The following is a 16764-nucleotide window of genomic DNA, read 5'->3' on the forward strand; positions in this document are numbered from 1 at the left end:
GCTGTACCACATACCCAGGTCCCTGGATCAGACTGTCACTGTCTAGAAACTAGAGAGGACAGTGATCTTGCCAGGGCACACCACAGAGATGCTCTCAGCCTGGGCCATCTATAGGGAGCACCACCCTATAGTGACCTGGGATCTTCAATAATTATAATTCAAGGAACATAAAGAAAGGGTAACCTAAGAATTAAATACTTTCTAAAAGATGTACCAACCAACTTCAATATGTTCATCTTATTAAGGTTCAGAAGCATGCATACCCCCGCGTTGGGCAGTATTGCTTTGCTGGGCAGTGGTGATGCATGCGTTTAACCCCAGCACTCGGGAAACAGAGACAGACAGGTCTCTGTAAGTTGGAGGCCAGCCTGGTCTACAAGAGCTAGTTCCAGGACAGGCTCTAAAGCTACAGAGAAACCCTGTCTCAAAAAATCAAAAAAGAAAAAGAGAGAGAGATTCAGATGCAAAGATTCCTAGTTTTCAAAACTTACCTGGCATTTAATTTAGATAGGCAGAGGTTTTAGGATGTTAGTTAATGTTAAAAAGTTCACTGGGAACTGGGCAGTGCTGGTAATGTCTTAATCCCAGCACTGTGGAGGCCCAAGCAGGCAGATTACTGTGAGTTCGATGCCAGCCTGGTCTAGTTCTAGGACAGTAAAGGCTACACAAAGAAACCCTGTCTCGAAAACAAAACGAAAAAGAAGAGGAGGAGGAAATAAAGTGTAACGGGGATGTAGTATCATAGTTACGGTTTCTCAAAAGAGTTCTTATCCTTTAGAAGTCAGTACCAGATAAATGCCAGGGAAAGGAGCCTTAAGATAAAACAGCTACAGCACCGACTTCTCTGTGCTACGACTGCAGTTCTTGGTGTATTGATAGGAAACGGTTCCCAAGCATAGGTTAAGTATGAATCAATAGGTATGAAGAGAATGGTGCGAACATAATAATAAAATGTACTGCTTTCTTGCACATGAATAAATTCACAAGGCATTCGAGGAGTGATTGCAGTGTGCCAGAGCCAGCAGGTGAGGGGATGCGAATGGAACATTTTCCCTCTAAGCCTAATCCATGGCCTCCTCTTTCTTCCTCCGCGGTGCTGTGAACCTCAGTGCGGTTCTTCCAGAACAGCTTCTTGATATTATGGAGATAAAACTCTTCCGGGACAGCTTCTGATCATCACTGACCTTAATTTTTAACAAGGAAACAAATCGACATTGTCTATTGTTTTAAATCTTTGCAGAATTTGCTTTGGCTCTGAGAGTGTTTCTCTAAAAGCTACCTACTTCCTGAAGCTTCTTCACCCGTGAGTAGGGACTTATTGTGACGCCCATCACAAAATCATATAGTACCTTGCTCCAGGAGCTGTGGTGGGGGAGTTTATCGTAGTACACAGCTGCTATTCTCCTCACCTGGAAGTGAGAAACACAGCAAGGTGAAGAGTGGGTGTTACTGAGGCCTCGAGACAACAGGTGAGTGTCTAACAGACAGGGGGACAAAATACTGAGCCAGCCAAAGGGCACCACCTTTGCTCATGGTCCTCCAGACTCCCTGCAGGTCTTCATGAAGAAAGACTACAGATCACAATCACACGAATAGCTCAGTTTCAGAACCACACACTCTCACAAACATTGATTCAAATATACTCAATAAAATACTGGCAAATCGAATCCAGGAGCACATTGGAAGCATCATCCACCATGATCAAGCAGGTTTCATCCCAGAGATGTAGTAAGAATTACAGTTACTATATTTATATCTATTTTACTTTTTATCATGACTAAGGAAATCTATAATTATTACTATCTATTCTTCAACTCCATTAGACTCTAGAATGATATAATATTACATAAGAAAACAGAAAGTTCGCTGGAAGCAACTTCCAGAATTGACAGAGACATCTCACTGCCTGGACAGTTACCCAGAGTTCTTCTGTACCATTGGGACAACCATCTTCAGCCCACAGGCCCATAGTATCCAGTAGACTTTTCCATAAAGCTGGAAATTTCAAAGACAGTTCCACCTATATTGGCAGTTTGTCAGTCACTTTCTTTTGTATCCTGCAGAATGTCTTGCAGACTCTTTTATGAAGCAGGAACTCTGAAAGACTGTCTCACCTTTAGGCAAGTTCAGCACTCATCTCTCTGTGGGTCCTGCATGTCCAGTTTACACAGCATATCAAAAAGCAGTCTAGGCAAGAGCAGTTTTGCCCAAATAGCTAGCAAACTCCATGAGGAGCCTCTTTGATGCCCCTCTTTTTTTTGAAGTAGATTGGTGCTTCCAGGAGCAGATGTATCTCACTGTCATGAAAAGTTCTAAGTTCTTAAACATTTTAAATGCCATATTCTGAAGGTCTCTGAAAAATTTGAAGAATTCCTATCTGACTGAGATATATCTCTATATATCTAGAAAACCTAACTAAAAAGAGTGTCAGGAGTTTATGGAGAATCTGAGCAAAAGCTCAGAGATATATTTGACCAAGCTGTTATGAGTCAGCTCTTGCTCATTCAGCTTTTCTAATGCTAGTTGCTTTATCCCACTCATGGACTTCCTTTTGTAAAAATATTAATAGTAAAAATTTAAAGTGGGTTTAATGATACAGACTCTTGGCAAGTAATCTGTTTCGTATGAGATCAAGCATATTTGTGCTGTCGTAGCTGAGAGTTTAATGTCCAAAACATCTTGTCCTTACGATATTTTATTTACTTTGTTTCTCTACCTTATGTTTGACCAAACAACTTGCAAACAATAAGAGAATTATCCTATTTAGGATTATACAGGCACTGTAAATCTCAAGGATAACTGCTCTTTATATGATTAGAAGTTAAAAGGAAATTCTTTACCAGTGAAAAAATTATAGCTAACTACAATTTCTGTTATTAAAATTTAGAAGAGGATATTTGGGTCCAGTTGAAGTTACATCTTCAGCATAGTATGGGTGTAATTGTGTTCTGACTAAGAAAGTTGGAGACCAATTCCGTGTCATCACCTAGCATGGTAGGAAGGAGGCGATCTACGCTGTTACTCGGAGTAACCTGCAACGATAAAAATACTCAACTCTCATGGAGTTTCTGATTGTTTAAATCCGCAGATTATTTTCTCTCAGACGGTGTGTTGCCATGTTGTCTAGCCTGGTCTTAAATTCTTGGCCACACAACCTTCCTACCTCACCTGCTAAATGCTGTGATTATAGTTATGCACCACCATGCCCAGTTGAAAGATATCTTAGAAAACATTTAACACTGTGTCCAGTATAAAGCAAGGGTCCTGTAAATCATGCCGTGTGCTTGAGCAGATAGGAGTCACCACTGTGACGAAAACCAAAAAGCGACGCAAAGTTGTTCTGTCATGTTTCCTTCGCTGCCTCACCTTTCAGACAGGGTCGTAGGGAACCCAGTCTGGTCTCAGGCTTCATGTGTAACTGTGGATGACTTTGAACTTAGGATCCTCCTGCTTCCACGCCAGTGTCGAAATGACAGTTGTGTACCACCACACTGTGTTTAATTTTGCATCTTTATTTGCATTTAAAATATATAATGGCTCATAAACATAACTATTATGACTATTAGAAGCTGATGTGAAATAGAGAAGTGTGTTTTAACTGCAATAAGTAATTATATATTTGTAATAAATTATATTGAATATAAATTATAAGAATACATTAATTTTTAAAAATATTTATTTGCATGCCAGTCCCAGTTCCCCCTCCCACTTCCTTCTCCTTCCCTCCCTCCCCCACATCTGCTCTTCAGAGAGGGTAAGGCCTCGCACAGGAAGTTAATTAAGTCTGTCCTATCACCTCATTGAGGTAGGACGGAGCCTCTCCCCCCCCCTCCCGCTCCACCAGTGCCTTGGCTGAGCACGGTATCTCTCAATAGAGAAAAGACTCCACATAGTCAGTTCATGCATTAGAATTAGATCCTGGACCCACTGCCAGTGGCCCCATATATTGCCCAAACCACACAGTAGTCACCTCTATTATTATCCTAGTTCAGTCCTGTGCAGTATCCCCATTTGTCAGTCTGGTGTCACTGCGCTCCCAATGGCTCAGGTCAGCTGAATCTGTGAGTTTCCCCACCATGGTCTTGACTCCTTTATTCATTTGTACTCTGGGAGCTCAGCCCAGTCTTTCGTTGTGGATCTCTGCATCTGTTTCCATCTGTTTCTGGAAGAGGGTTCTAGCTTCTCTGGGGTTGTGGACTGTGGGCTGCTTATTCTTTGCATTATGTTGGGCATCCACTTATGAGTGAGTACATACTATATTTGTCTCTCTGGGTCAGAGTTACGTCACTCAGGATGATATCTTTTTCTAAATTCATTAATTTTTGGTGAAAGTATCTCACTGTATAACCCTAGCTAGCCTAGAATACGCTACGCATATCAGGCTGAGCTGAAATTAAAGAAGCCTGCCTTTGCCTTGCTGTGCTGTATTACCATGCCCAGCAAGAGAAATGTTTGAGACAGTATGGGCACAGAAAAGCACATACATAGTCTTAGTCCTTTTTGTTGTTGTTGTTGTTGTTTGTTTGTTTGTTTTTCAAGACAGGGTTTCTCATCAGCAACTATGGAGCCAGTCCTGGAACTTGCTCTGTAGACCAGACTGACCTCAAACTCTCAGAGGTCCGTCTGCCTCTGCCTCCCGAGTGCGGGAGTGCGGGGTTAAAGGCGTGCACTGCCATCGCCTGGTGAGAGCTCACATATCGTTCTATAAGCCCGAGGCAGACAAAGCTAGCTGAGAATGAGTAGTGGCTTTGATCCTTCAAAGTTCACCACCTATGACACACTGCCTCCAGCAAGGCCACACTTCCTGATCCTTCCCAAACAGTTCATCAGCTGGGAACCAAGTATTCAGATATGAGCCCATGTGTGTGGGTGTGAGTGGGGGGGGCATTCTCATTCAGACCGCCATGGAAAATTTTGTATGTATGATAAACACAATGGCAGATATGGATCCAAAGATAAATGGCACATTTAGGTCCTTAGTTCTGTGTTTAGTCTCTCTGTAAACCAGTACAGTGCCTGATGCAGGTGTTGAATAAGCATGTGATTTTATACTTTTTTCCGACACTTCTTCCCTAATCCAAGTGAATAACAAACAACCTTTGTTGAGCTAGGGAGTTCTTTTCTAAAATTAATCCTGTCCTTAGGCTAAGTTTGATTACTTCCATTTCTTCTTTCCCATTTAGTTTTCCAGGTCACTGACAGAAAATAATGGGTTCGCTTTCTGAGACCTTAGCTCTGTACTTTTACCTTTGTAACGGATCTAGCAGTCATAGGTGCTCTTTGCAAGCGTTGTCATGAGGAAGATTGAGGAAGAGAGCCGTAGTCACAGGCCAGGTATATCACCTTGGTGTCATATTAGCTGACATTGTGTGACTTAGTTCAGTGTCACTGTTTTGACTCAGGAGTGGATTGAGGTTGTAAGCCTAGGTTTTTGTTTTTCACTTAATCCTGATTACTATGTGTGTGTGGTAAAATGTATGTTTATAAAACTTACTACGTTGGCCTCTTCATTGTCATTGTTGTTGAATTAGAGTCTCAGTCTGTATTCCAGGCTTCCCTCAAATTATAGTAATCCTCCTGCCTTAGTCACTGCTGGGATTACCAATCTGAACCACTGTTTTCCCCATTTTCATATTAAAGTGTACCACAGTTCATCACTTTTTTTTAAAAAGAAGTTTTTTTTATTACATTTGTTTATGGGGGAAGGGTGGCATACACATGTGCCAAGGGTCTCCGTTAGCATGTAGAAGTTGGAAGTTGAAGTACGGTTCTCTCCTATCGTGTGATCCCCAGATTCAAACTCTGCTCATCTCTTAGTGGCAAGCAATCTTCCTTACCTACTTTTTCTTTTTTTTGAGACAGGGTTTCTCTGTGTAACAGTTCTTGCTGTCCTGGAATTCCTGTAGTTTAGACTGGCCTCAAACTCACATCTTCCTGCCTCTGCCTCCTGAGTGCTGGGATTAAAGGCGTGTGCCGCTACCATCTGGCCAAATTTTGACATTTTTATGCTAGAGAAAAAGTCATACCATTTGAGCAAACTTTTATTTTCTAGTTTGAAATTTATTTTTATTTTGGTTTTGTGAAATGGGATCTCCTCTTGCCAGTCTGGTCTGGAACTAGAGACATTGCCTAGGATGTCCTTGAAATCTTGGTCTTTCCAAGAACCACAATTAATAGCATGTGCCACTGTGCTTAGTTTAAAGCTTTTCAATGTGGCATGCAAATATATCTGACTTACAGAAGAATGTCAGAAGGTATTTCAGGACCATGATGCATTCTGTTCTCAGAGTATCTGGTTCTCTTAGTACAGAGCAATCAGAAGCATTTTTATGAACTGCCTTCTTCATGGCTGTTCTTTGATGACTAATTCTTGGGCTTTAAATTTCTAAAGAATACATAAATGTTATCTACCAATATAAAGAATTTATTTTATAGTCATATCTTTGTGTTATTTTTATTTCTAGTCAAACACACCCTGTATTGTTTTCATTGATGAAATTGATGCTATTACCCCCAAAAGAGAAGTTGTTTCAAAAGATATGGAAAGGGGGCTGGAGAGATGGCTCAGCGGTTAAGAGCATTCATTGCCTGCTCTTCCAAAGGGTCTGAGTTCAATTCCCACCAACCACATGGTGGCTCACAACCATCTGTAATGACGTCTGGTGCCCTCTTCTGACCTATAGACATACACACAGACAGAAAATTGTATACATAATAAATAAATAAATAATTTTTTCTTTTTAAAAAAAGATATGGAACGAAGATTTGTAGCCCAGCTTCTAACCTGCATGGATGGTCAGTTTAAAATAATGAATTTGTTTTAAAGATAATATATTTTTTATTTTATTTATTTATTGTGTATACAAGAGGGCACCAGATCTTATTACAAATGATTGTGAGCCACCATGTGGTTGCTGAGAATTGAACTCAAGACCTCTGGAAGAACAGTCAGTGTTCTTAACTTCTGAGCCATCTCTCCAGCCCAGATAATATATTTCTTAAAGTAATGCAAGTCATACGTGTGTTTATGAGCCATTTAAATAGTGAATCTCATAATAGGATCTTTTTGGTAGAAGATTGTCCAGTCATTTCAAATTGTGTTCTACTGTGCCTGTGTATGTATGTACATATGTGGGTACACATGTGTGTGCCAGAAGTGTTTGCATGTGTGTGTGGGAAGGGAACCCAAAGAACAATCTCAGATATCATTATTTAGGAGCCATCATTAATTGACTTGGCTTAGTGCTTGCCCCATAAGCGAGACTACTGGCCAGTGAGCCCAGGGATCTGCCTGTCCCCATCTTTCCAGCGCTGGGATTACAAGTTACGAGTTACATGCCTTTTGTTTTCCTTTAATGTGGGTTCTGGGAATTGAACGCAGGACCTCATGTTTGTGTGCCAAATAATTTTCTACCTAAGCTGTCTCCCCAACTCTGTAGTAATTAAATATACATATATTATGTTGTTTTGCTGTTGCTGTCTACAATTTCAGGGTCACATAGTACCTACTGTTGTCCCTTAAGAATATCTTTGGGAGAGAAATAATAAAATCTTAGTGCACTTTTATTTCTGTCTTTAAAAAATATTTTTACTTTTGACCTTGTGTGGTGGCAGGTGCCTTTAATCCCAGCTCTCCGGAGGCAGAGGCAGGCAGATCTCTGTGTGTTTGAGGCCAGCCCTGTCTATACAGTGAATTCCAGGCAGCCAGAGCTACCATGTGAATCCCTGTCTCTATCCTCACTTCCACAAAAAAATACTTTAAGTTTGTATGTGTGAGTACATTGCCAGTAGAGGCCGTAAGATCCCTTACAGTTACAGGTCATTTGGAGCACCCAGGCCTGGGTCTTTGAAACCACACTAGGGCCTTCTAAAAGGACACTATGAGTTTTTAATTGCTGAGCCATTTCTCCAGGCCTATGTTTACCTCTTTTAACTGTAATAATATTCTTTAAGTTTACTATGCAGATTTAAGCATTTCTACCAATGTTTCCTTCTAGGCCAACTTGACTGTATAGTGAATTACAGTCCAGCCAGGTATATATCACAAAAACAAGAAAAGAAATAGAATATGTTTTGGTGTCATATTTCTGTAATCTGTTATCCAAGCACATAGAAAACTAGGACAGGATAATTGCCATGAATTGTAGGCTAGGTTGGGTTACATAGTGTGCTTCAGGCCCACCCAGCTTTGTCTAAAGAATGAGACCCTGTCTCAAGACAAATAAACCAAAAAAATCAAAAGGAAAGTTAATTTGAAATACTACATAACATAATATGTATTACGAGTTTCTTATGGTGCCAATTTGTAAATTACTTGTATTTTACCTTTTGTGCAACACCAGGGATTGAACCTGGGTCCTGGTGTGTCTGCAAGCTCTCTACCATTGAATTACACCACTCGTACCATATGCTCTTTCATTTTCATCTCAAGTTTTCTGCCATGTTTTTGAGACCTAAAGTATGAGAAAAGCTTTTAATAGATTCTTGCTAATAAAATAGTAGGTCCAGGGCTGGAGAGATGGCTCAGAGGTTAAGAGCACTGACTGCTCTTCCAGAGCTCCTGAGTTCAATTCCCAGCAGCCACATGGTGGCTCACAACCTTCTATAATGAGATCTGGCACCCTCCTCTGGCATGCAAGCATACATGGAAGGAATGTTCTATACATAATACATAATACATCTTTAAAAAAATAAAGTAGTAGGTTCAGTATTTATAATGTACATTACATTTGAATGCCATGTTATTTCCTGAGGCAGGATAGCCTAGACTCTCTCCTATTTAATTCTGGTTCAGCTAACAGAATATTTATGAAAGCTAAAACTTGTAGAATATTTGTGAAAGATAAAAGTTAAACCCTGTATTCTGTTTATTCCTGAAAATCTGTCTCTAAAATAAGCCAGAGCAACTTGGGATGTTCTATCCCACTGTCTGGTTCTCCCCTATTGCGAGACAACATTGCTACCTTCCTCCTCCCCCACTGCTGGACCATACATTGTCTGTGTGTGCATTGCATGTGCACCTGTGTGTTTTCACTCTTAGAACTTCAGCCACTTTTAGCTGTGCTTGTAATACCACACTTCCCGCCAGGCTTTTCTGCAGGGTTTGTTCCTATGAAGCCTCGTCTCCTCCTCCTCCATTGCTCTGTTACAGTGCTTGGTTTATCCTGATTGTTACTAAACTTCTTGAAACTTGTCTGACACAGGGTTTCCTTAATTATCCACTTCATAGTCCTTAGTAGACTGTGAATTGCAGCACGAAAGGCAGTCTCTATCTTCTTCACACTTTTACTGTATTAGACAATGTTTTAAAGTGTTTATATATCAAAGTACACAAATTCTCTCGAACCTTTAAATGATTTGTGTAAACACTGTTGTCCTCAAATGTCAGGTGATTTGTTCTCTACTCTTTTATGTTGGTCCTCACTAGATCTGAATAACGTGGCAGCTACAGCTCGAGTTCTGGTAGTTGGAGCTACTAACCGACCAGACTCTTTGGATCCTGCTTTGAGACGTGCAGGGAGGTTTGACCGAGAAGTATGCCTGGGTATCCCAGATGAGGCTTCCAGAGAAAGGTATATTATCTTAGAATGACATTGTTTATATTCCACTATGTGAGCTGAGCAACAGGTTTTGAAAATAAATAGTAAGACATACCATGGAGTGCACTCTCTATCTCTTGTCTGTCTGTCTCATTGGGTTTTGTTTTGAGATAGCAGAGTAGAAATCTAGTGAATGTTGTAAACTGTTACATTTATAATGTTTTTTGTGGTCGTTGTGATGCTAAAATAATCACTAGCTACTTTTAGGAAAAATAATAAACAATGAAGGGAAATCACTGCCTTAGAGGGACGGGAAGAAGGAAAGGAGGAGGAAGTGGTAAGAAAGCACTGTGTGTAGAAGGTTCAGCACAGGTCTGCTCCATCCTTTCCTTCTTCCCAGTGCCTGATGTCACTTTGTTTTTCCAGAAATAATTGTTATTCAACAGTTTCTAAGATGTTGACTTCATAATTGTTTGTATAGATAATAATTATGTTCATTTATATTCCTCAAACAGTTTATTATCAAGGTTTATTTACTAATACTTTTATATCTCCAACAAAATATTAATATTTCTATTACTCATATGTATTTATTTGTAGAACAATTGAGCAAAGTGGTCCATGCCTGTCATTTCAGAGCTGTGATTCAATACAGAAAGTAATCCCAGCTCTGCCTTATAGTGTCTTATGCCAAGCTTTAGTTTTACATGAAAATAATAATTAAAAAAGTAGCATGCTTTATGTGTAAAACACTAACAGTGCTTTAGCGTTAAGATCTGTGGAGAGTAAATTAATGTAACCTAGCGCAATGTCCTGCCCAGAGAAGGAATTTAGCGCTGTGCTGGGGGTTGCGCTCAGAGTTTGCTCCAGACTTGAGCAGTGCTCTCCTTTTCACTGAACTTTGCCCAGCCCTAGAAGATAAGTTTTAAGGTAACATGATAGTTTATTTTTCCTTGAAAATTTTTCTTTAAAAGAGTTTATTTACCCCCACCCCTGACAGGCAGTGGTAGTGCACACCGTTAATCCCAGCACTCGGGAGGCAGTGGCAGGCGGATCTCTGTGAGTTCGAGACCAGCCTGATCTACAAGAACTAGTTCCTGAACAGGCTCCAAAGCTACAGAGAAACCCTATCTCGAAAAATAAACAAAACAAAACAAAACAAAAAGTTTAATTAATGTGTATAAGAATTTTCTCCACTTGTGTGTCTGTGCACCACATGCATACCTGATGCCCATGGAGATCAGAGGGCAAGAGGGCATCAGATCTCATGGAAAATAGTTACATACAGTTGTTAGTGGCCAGTGGATGCTGGGAATCAAACCCAGGTCCTCAACAGAAACAGCAAGTGCTTCAAACCACTGAGCCATCTTCTCTCACACCCCAAACTCGACCTTTTTTTTTTTATAAGAAATCTTCGACATACACGAAAGGAGAGCTGTTTTATTTTTTTTATAAAAAATATTTTTAAAAATTTCATACCTGCATACAATGTGTTTTGATCATATTTATCTCCCAGTCCTGGCCCTAATTGCATATAAACCTCTTCCTGTCCCATCCTCTCTCAACTTCATGTCCTCTTCCCTTTTCTTCTTTTTAAAATAACCCAGAGTATATGCTTCCCATACACACAAGTGGATAGAGATAGAAGTAGAGGCAGTCTATTAAGAAAAATGGTACCAGGTGGTGGTGGCACACACATTTGATCCCAGCACTTGGAAAGCAGAGGCAGATGGATCTCTGTGAGTTATAGGACAGCCACGGCTATGTAGAGAGACCCTGCTAGTTAAAAATGGCAGAATAGAAAGTAATGGTTGCCCTTAGCCATTCTGACAGGCGTAAGATGGAATCTCAGAGTTGTTTTGATTTGCATTTCCCTGATAGCTAAGGATGTTGAACATTTCCTTAAGTATCTTTGGTCATTTGAGATTCTTGTGTTGAGAATTCTGTTTAGTTCTGTACCCCATGTTTTAATTGGGTTATTTAGAATTTTAATGTCTAATTTCTTGAGTTCTTTATATATTTTGGAGATCAGTCCTCTGTCTGATGTGGGGTTGGTGAAGATCTTCTCGCATTCAACAGGTTGGCTGTTTGTCTTGTTGATCATGTCCTTTGCTTTACAGAGCTTCTCAGTCTCAGGAGGTCCCAGTTATTTATTGTTGTTCTCAGTGTCTGTGCTGCTGGGGTTCTATTTAGGAAGTGGTATCCTGTGCCCATGCATTAAACACTACTTCCCACGTTCTCTTCTATCAGGTTCAATGTGGTCAGAGGTTTTTAATCCATTTGGACTTGAGTTTTGTGCGTGGTAGTAGATATGGATCTATTTGCATTTTTCTACATGTTGACATCCAGAAATTATTGATAATAGGCAAACTTAGAATATTTTATGGACAAAAATCATAGCCTCGTTTGGTTGTGTACCTGTAATCTTAATGCTAAAGAATCCAAAGCAGGAAGGTCTTAAGTTCATGGGTCACATGATAAGGATCTGTTATATCTTCCTTGCTGCCACTTCCCATGCAACCAATTCCAAAATCATGTATGCTATTTTGTAAGCTGAATCTTACCACTTTCTTAGGTTATATTGGTGACTACAAGTTAGGAGGTCTTTTCTCATGTAATGCAGTTGCTACTCAATTTTCTGGTTGTTGCTCATATGCACATATAACAAATGCTGCCATCTCTGCTTTGCTGTGGCTTTCATTTTTAGCTCCCTGGCCTTTAGAGACTTTGTACCGTTGCCCAAACCATATCTAACCCTGCTGTCTAACTGATCAGTGGAATGTTCAGCAACTTGCATTACTTTGTTTTAGGTAACTCAATTATCCTAATATCTGTTTACTATTTTAAGTATAAATTGTCATCACTTAAGTTATCTTGTTAACATTGTAAACCAAGTTATATTTTGACATTTAGCTATTTTATCACCTAACCTTATAAAAATTACAACCCTTTCTAATCCAGTTTTGTGATATACATGTGTACTCTTAGTAGTTTTATCTTAGAGAACATCTAGCCTTTGTTTCTCAGTAGTGTGAATTCGTATTCAAGAATATACCCTAGGGTAGTAATACAGGTTGCTGGTTATTTCTAGTTCTATTGGCCATCTCTACTTAAAATCTCTTATCGATTCTACCTGAGACCACACTGGCCATTTTGACAGTGTGAGCAGCCTGCACAGCTTGACCTCAACTGTTTCTCTTCCATCCCAGTATCCCTAAGACACAGAGTGCTTCCCAGCAGTCCTGTTTCCCCAGATGAATGGAGAGATTCTCACTGAGGCAGCGCTGGCGAGGGGCATATGTAAATGTGCTTGAATAGGTGCTATGGGATCACCCACCTCAGTCTTTCAGGTTAATGGACTATACTGAGGTGTGTGTTTGTGCGCTTCCTCCACAGGTGAGCTCAAGGTCAGCCATAAACATTTTGAAGAAGCTTTCAGGAAAGTAAAGCCATCTATATCAGTAAAGGTGAGAAACTTTCCTCGGTGTCTTGAAAAGAGATGGGGAATTACGTCGGTGAATAGGAACTTAGAAATTTTATTAATTTGTTTTTTATTGAGCAATGGTCTCTTTTTATATCCTAAGCTAGCCTCGAACTCATGAGCCTCCTGCTTCAGTCCTCCAAGTGGCAGAATTACAGACCTGTGCCACAAGACTCCTCTTCTCTGGCACATATACTAGCAGGCCAAAACTTTAACTGTCGTACTGTGAAATGGTATAGCTACTTGAATGACCAAAAAACATCTCTCAAATTTATTATTCAATAAAAGCTTAGGAATTGTGTCTGTAATATGCTAAGTATAGGAATGTGTCTCTGTATGCTATTTATGTTAGAAAGGTGAAATAATTAATTGTAGTTTTTGCTTATATTTTCAGAAGGAAAATGTATATGGAAACATTGCTTATTGGAAGGAGAGGTTACAGTATAGGAGAGAGAAATTCTTTTACCCTCTCTAAAATTTTATATATTTTGTTTTTCACATTTACTTTGTGTGTGCGCATAAGCCCGTGCGCTCATGCCAGCTTTTCGCCTACCACGTGGGGTCTGGGGGGTTAGTCTCGGGTCACCAGGCTTGGCAGCAACTGTCTTCATCCACTCAGCCATCTTCCTGGCCTGAGTATACATATTTTTAATACTTCATATGCATATTTTATTTTTAACATTTCTGACCTTTTCACCTATCCAGAAGGAAAATTTAATAGAATTGACTTTGTTTACTCATGGTTTTTGATGTTGTCTCTTTAGGTTTGGGGTGTGTGTTGTGTGTTATTTTGATTTTGTTCATTTGTTTGTTTTTGGTATTTGAGACAGCCCAGGCTGATCTTGAACTTCCTGTCTGAGGATAACGTGGAATTTCTGATCCTCCTGTCTATACCTCCCAGTGATGACATTACAGACATATGCCACCACATACTTCGTTTTATGTGGTGCTAGAGGTTAAAGCCAGGGCTTTGTGTCTACCAGGCAACCAGGCTGCCAGAAGAGCTACATCCTCAGTCTATGTCTGGTTTTCGAGACAGGGTTTCACTCCAGCCCGGGCTGCCTTGAGTTCATGATGATCCTCTATTTGAGACTCCTCTGGGTGTGAGATTGTAGGCATGAGCCATCTCACCTAGCACAGTTAGCTTTTTTGAATAGATTTTCCTTTTATTCTTTACATTTATTTTGTGTGTGTGTGTGTGTGTGTGTGTGTGTGTGTGTGTGTTTTGGGGTTGGGGTTGGGGTAGTAATACCTGTACTGCAGCATGCAAGCAAACGTCAGATGTCTTAAGAGTTCTATCTTCCTCTCATGTGGACTGTAGGATTGAACTCGGGTTGCTGGATCTGGCAGTAAGCGCTTTCATCTTCTGAACCATCTTGCTGGCCCTAGGATAGATTCTAAATAGCTGGAAGTAAACTAGAACACATGGTTAAGTTTTTCCTTGGGATAAATAGGTGGGAGTAGCATTGCCATCTAACGCTGGGAAAGGTCAATATGGTGACAGTGACCTTCTACTCCATACCTACTGGATTGACAGAACTTTGGAAGATTGGCTACAGCCAGGGGGTTGAGGATGTGAGATGCTAGATGTCTCATATTTTGTACTGGAAGCTGGAACAGTCACATTGGGAGCCATTCTGGCAGTTTCTTGGAATGTTAACACACTTTAGAAGCGTTGGCTCTTGTCTCCTGTTTCCCTCCGGACTCAGGGTAGTTTACAGGTCAGTATCTCTGGGCCTGGTGTGCACACTTGCCTGGACAATGGTGGAGATTGTGGCACATCCCGGAAAGGAGCAAAGCAGAATCACTGGGTCCACAGCTAGGGCTTCTGTGACCAGTGCCGTAGACAAGAGTCGTAAGCAGTAGAGATTGTGTTTTCTCACTGGTCTCAACCAGATGTCTAAGATCAAGGTGCTGTCTTGTCAGAGTTCTGAGGTTTCCGACCCACAGGTGTCGTCTTCGTCCTGTCTTCACATGTCCTTCTGCTGTGCATTCTGTGTGCAAACTTCCTCGTCCAATAATCCCAGTCCTGTGGGACTGAGGCCACCTTCACTCTCTATTTTACCCTAACCACCTCTGCAGAAACACTGTCTGCAAGGCAACCACACGCTGAGGTCCTAGGGGCTAGGGCTTCAGTATAGAAGTTTGCTGGTTACATGTCTTATCCCATAACTGATTGATCAGCACTATGTGGTATTTTCTATCCTCACAGGATCAAATGATGTATGAAGCTCTGCAGAGGTCCCTCAGTCAGTGACATTTGCAGTACCTGGCATAGAGGTGTCCAGTGCACGGAACTCACCAAGAATCACACTCACTCTGAAGGGTCTGTTCTCAGCCTGACAATGACTTCATTGTGAGCATTTTATTTTCAAATTATTGAGACCCAACTGGAGAAGATGATGTTTCCCATCTGACCAGCTTTGTGGAAAAACTTCCTACCTCTTCATTAAGAAAAAGAAAGAAAAGGGGACTGATAAAGCCTTTTTCAAATAAAATTTTATTTTGAAATATCTTGATCATATATAAAGTTACAAAAAACTTTTCCTGAGAAGTGGTCACCCCATTCCTCATCACCCCAGATACACATTCATATAGGTTTTCTGTAAACCAGGATATTTTCCTACATAACCAACCGGTCAAAAACACTGACACATTGCTACTATTATCGAGTTCCAGCCATCTTTCTCAGCGCTCTAATGTCATTTCTAGTAAAAGGATCTAGTCTACGTTAGCTATTCCAGTGTGCTAAGTCTTCTAGTTCCCTTATAGTTTCCAAAAGTTTTTGTTGTTGTTATTGGGTTTTTGTTTGGAAACAGTTTGTATGTATCCTTGACTTGCCTGGAACTTGTATTGCTGTCCTCAAACTCCCAGAGATCCACTTGCCTCTGCCTCCTAAGTGTTCTGTGTACCCCCAAAGCCAGTTCTTTGGAACTCATAGGTCAGCGATTGGGTTCACTTAGTTTACATCCTTTTGAAGATAGAGTAATAAACTGCGCTGTCTTGGGTGGTAATGTAATTTCAGTGTCACTTAAGACCTTCACTCTGGTCACTTGATTCAAGTAAGTGCTTCTGATAGGCTTCTTTGTAGGAAGACATTTTCACCTCTTACACATACATTCCACCCTCACCAGATTCAGAGTATAATTTTTTCAATTTATTATTCACTATCATGATTTGATGTTCAGATTGTCTCAGATTGTATCTTTAGGGAATTTCTAAGATGTTTTGTGAGCGATTTTGTATCATGATTATTTCATCAAGCCTTTTAAGTATTGCCGTCTATAAACAAGTCTAGTTACTTCATTTTCTTCCTAAGTTTTTATTCTATCTCATTGTACAAAGTCTTTGAGACTACTTTTAAGAATGTTATTGATGGGGCTGGAGAAATGACTTAGTAATTAAGAGTACATAGTGCTCTTTTAGAGGACCAAGTGTGATTCCTAGCTCTTACATAGTTTTTTCTTTTCCTTACTCTGTTTCTTTTTATTTTTTAAATTTTGGTTTTTTGAGATAGGGTTTCTCTGTGTGTCTTTAACTGTCCTGGATCTCACTGTGTAGGACAGGCTGACCTTGAATTCACAGGGATCCTACCTACCTCTGCCTCCCAGATGCTGGGATTAAAGGCCTGTGCCACCACACCCAGTTACTCTATTTCTGTTTTTAAGGAGTTTCTTTATCCTTTTTCTTTTCTCTCCCGAGCCTGTATATATTTTTAAGTACACTGTAAACCGTTTAGTGGTT

General features: G+C 40.3%; 1 protein-coding gene across 1 annotated transcript in view; it reads left to right on the forward strand.

Moving 5' to 3' along the window:
- Nvl (nuclear VCP like) overlaps positions 1 to 15533 on the forward strand; it is a 91717-nt gene extending 76184 nt beyond the window's left edge. Inside the window, exon 23 of the mRNA XM_087906066.1 lies at positions 15233 to 15533. Coding sequence (XP_087762192.1) covers positions 15233 to 15277 — 45 coding nt within the window. The 3' untranslated portion in view covers positions 15278 to 15533. The remainder of the gene's footprint in view (positions 1 to 15232) is intronic.
- The last annotated feature ends 1231 nt before the right edge of the window (positions 15534 to 16764 follow it).

This window comes from Myodes glareolus, chromosome 5 (genome assembly GCF_982192425.1).
Source record: "Myodes glareolus chromosome 5, mMyoGla1.1, whole genome shotgun sequence".
NCBI classification, from domain to species: domain Eukaryota; kingdom Metazoa; phylum Chordata; class Mammalia; order Rodentia; family Cricetidae; genus Myodes; species Myodes glareolus.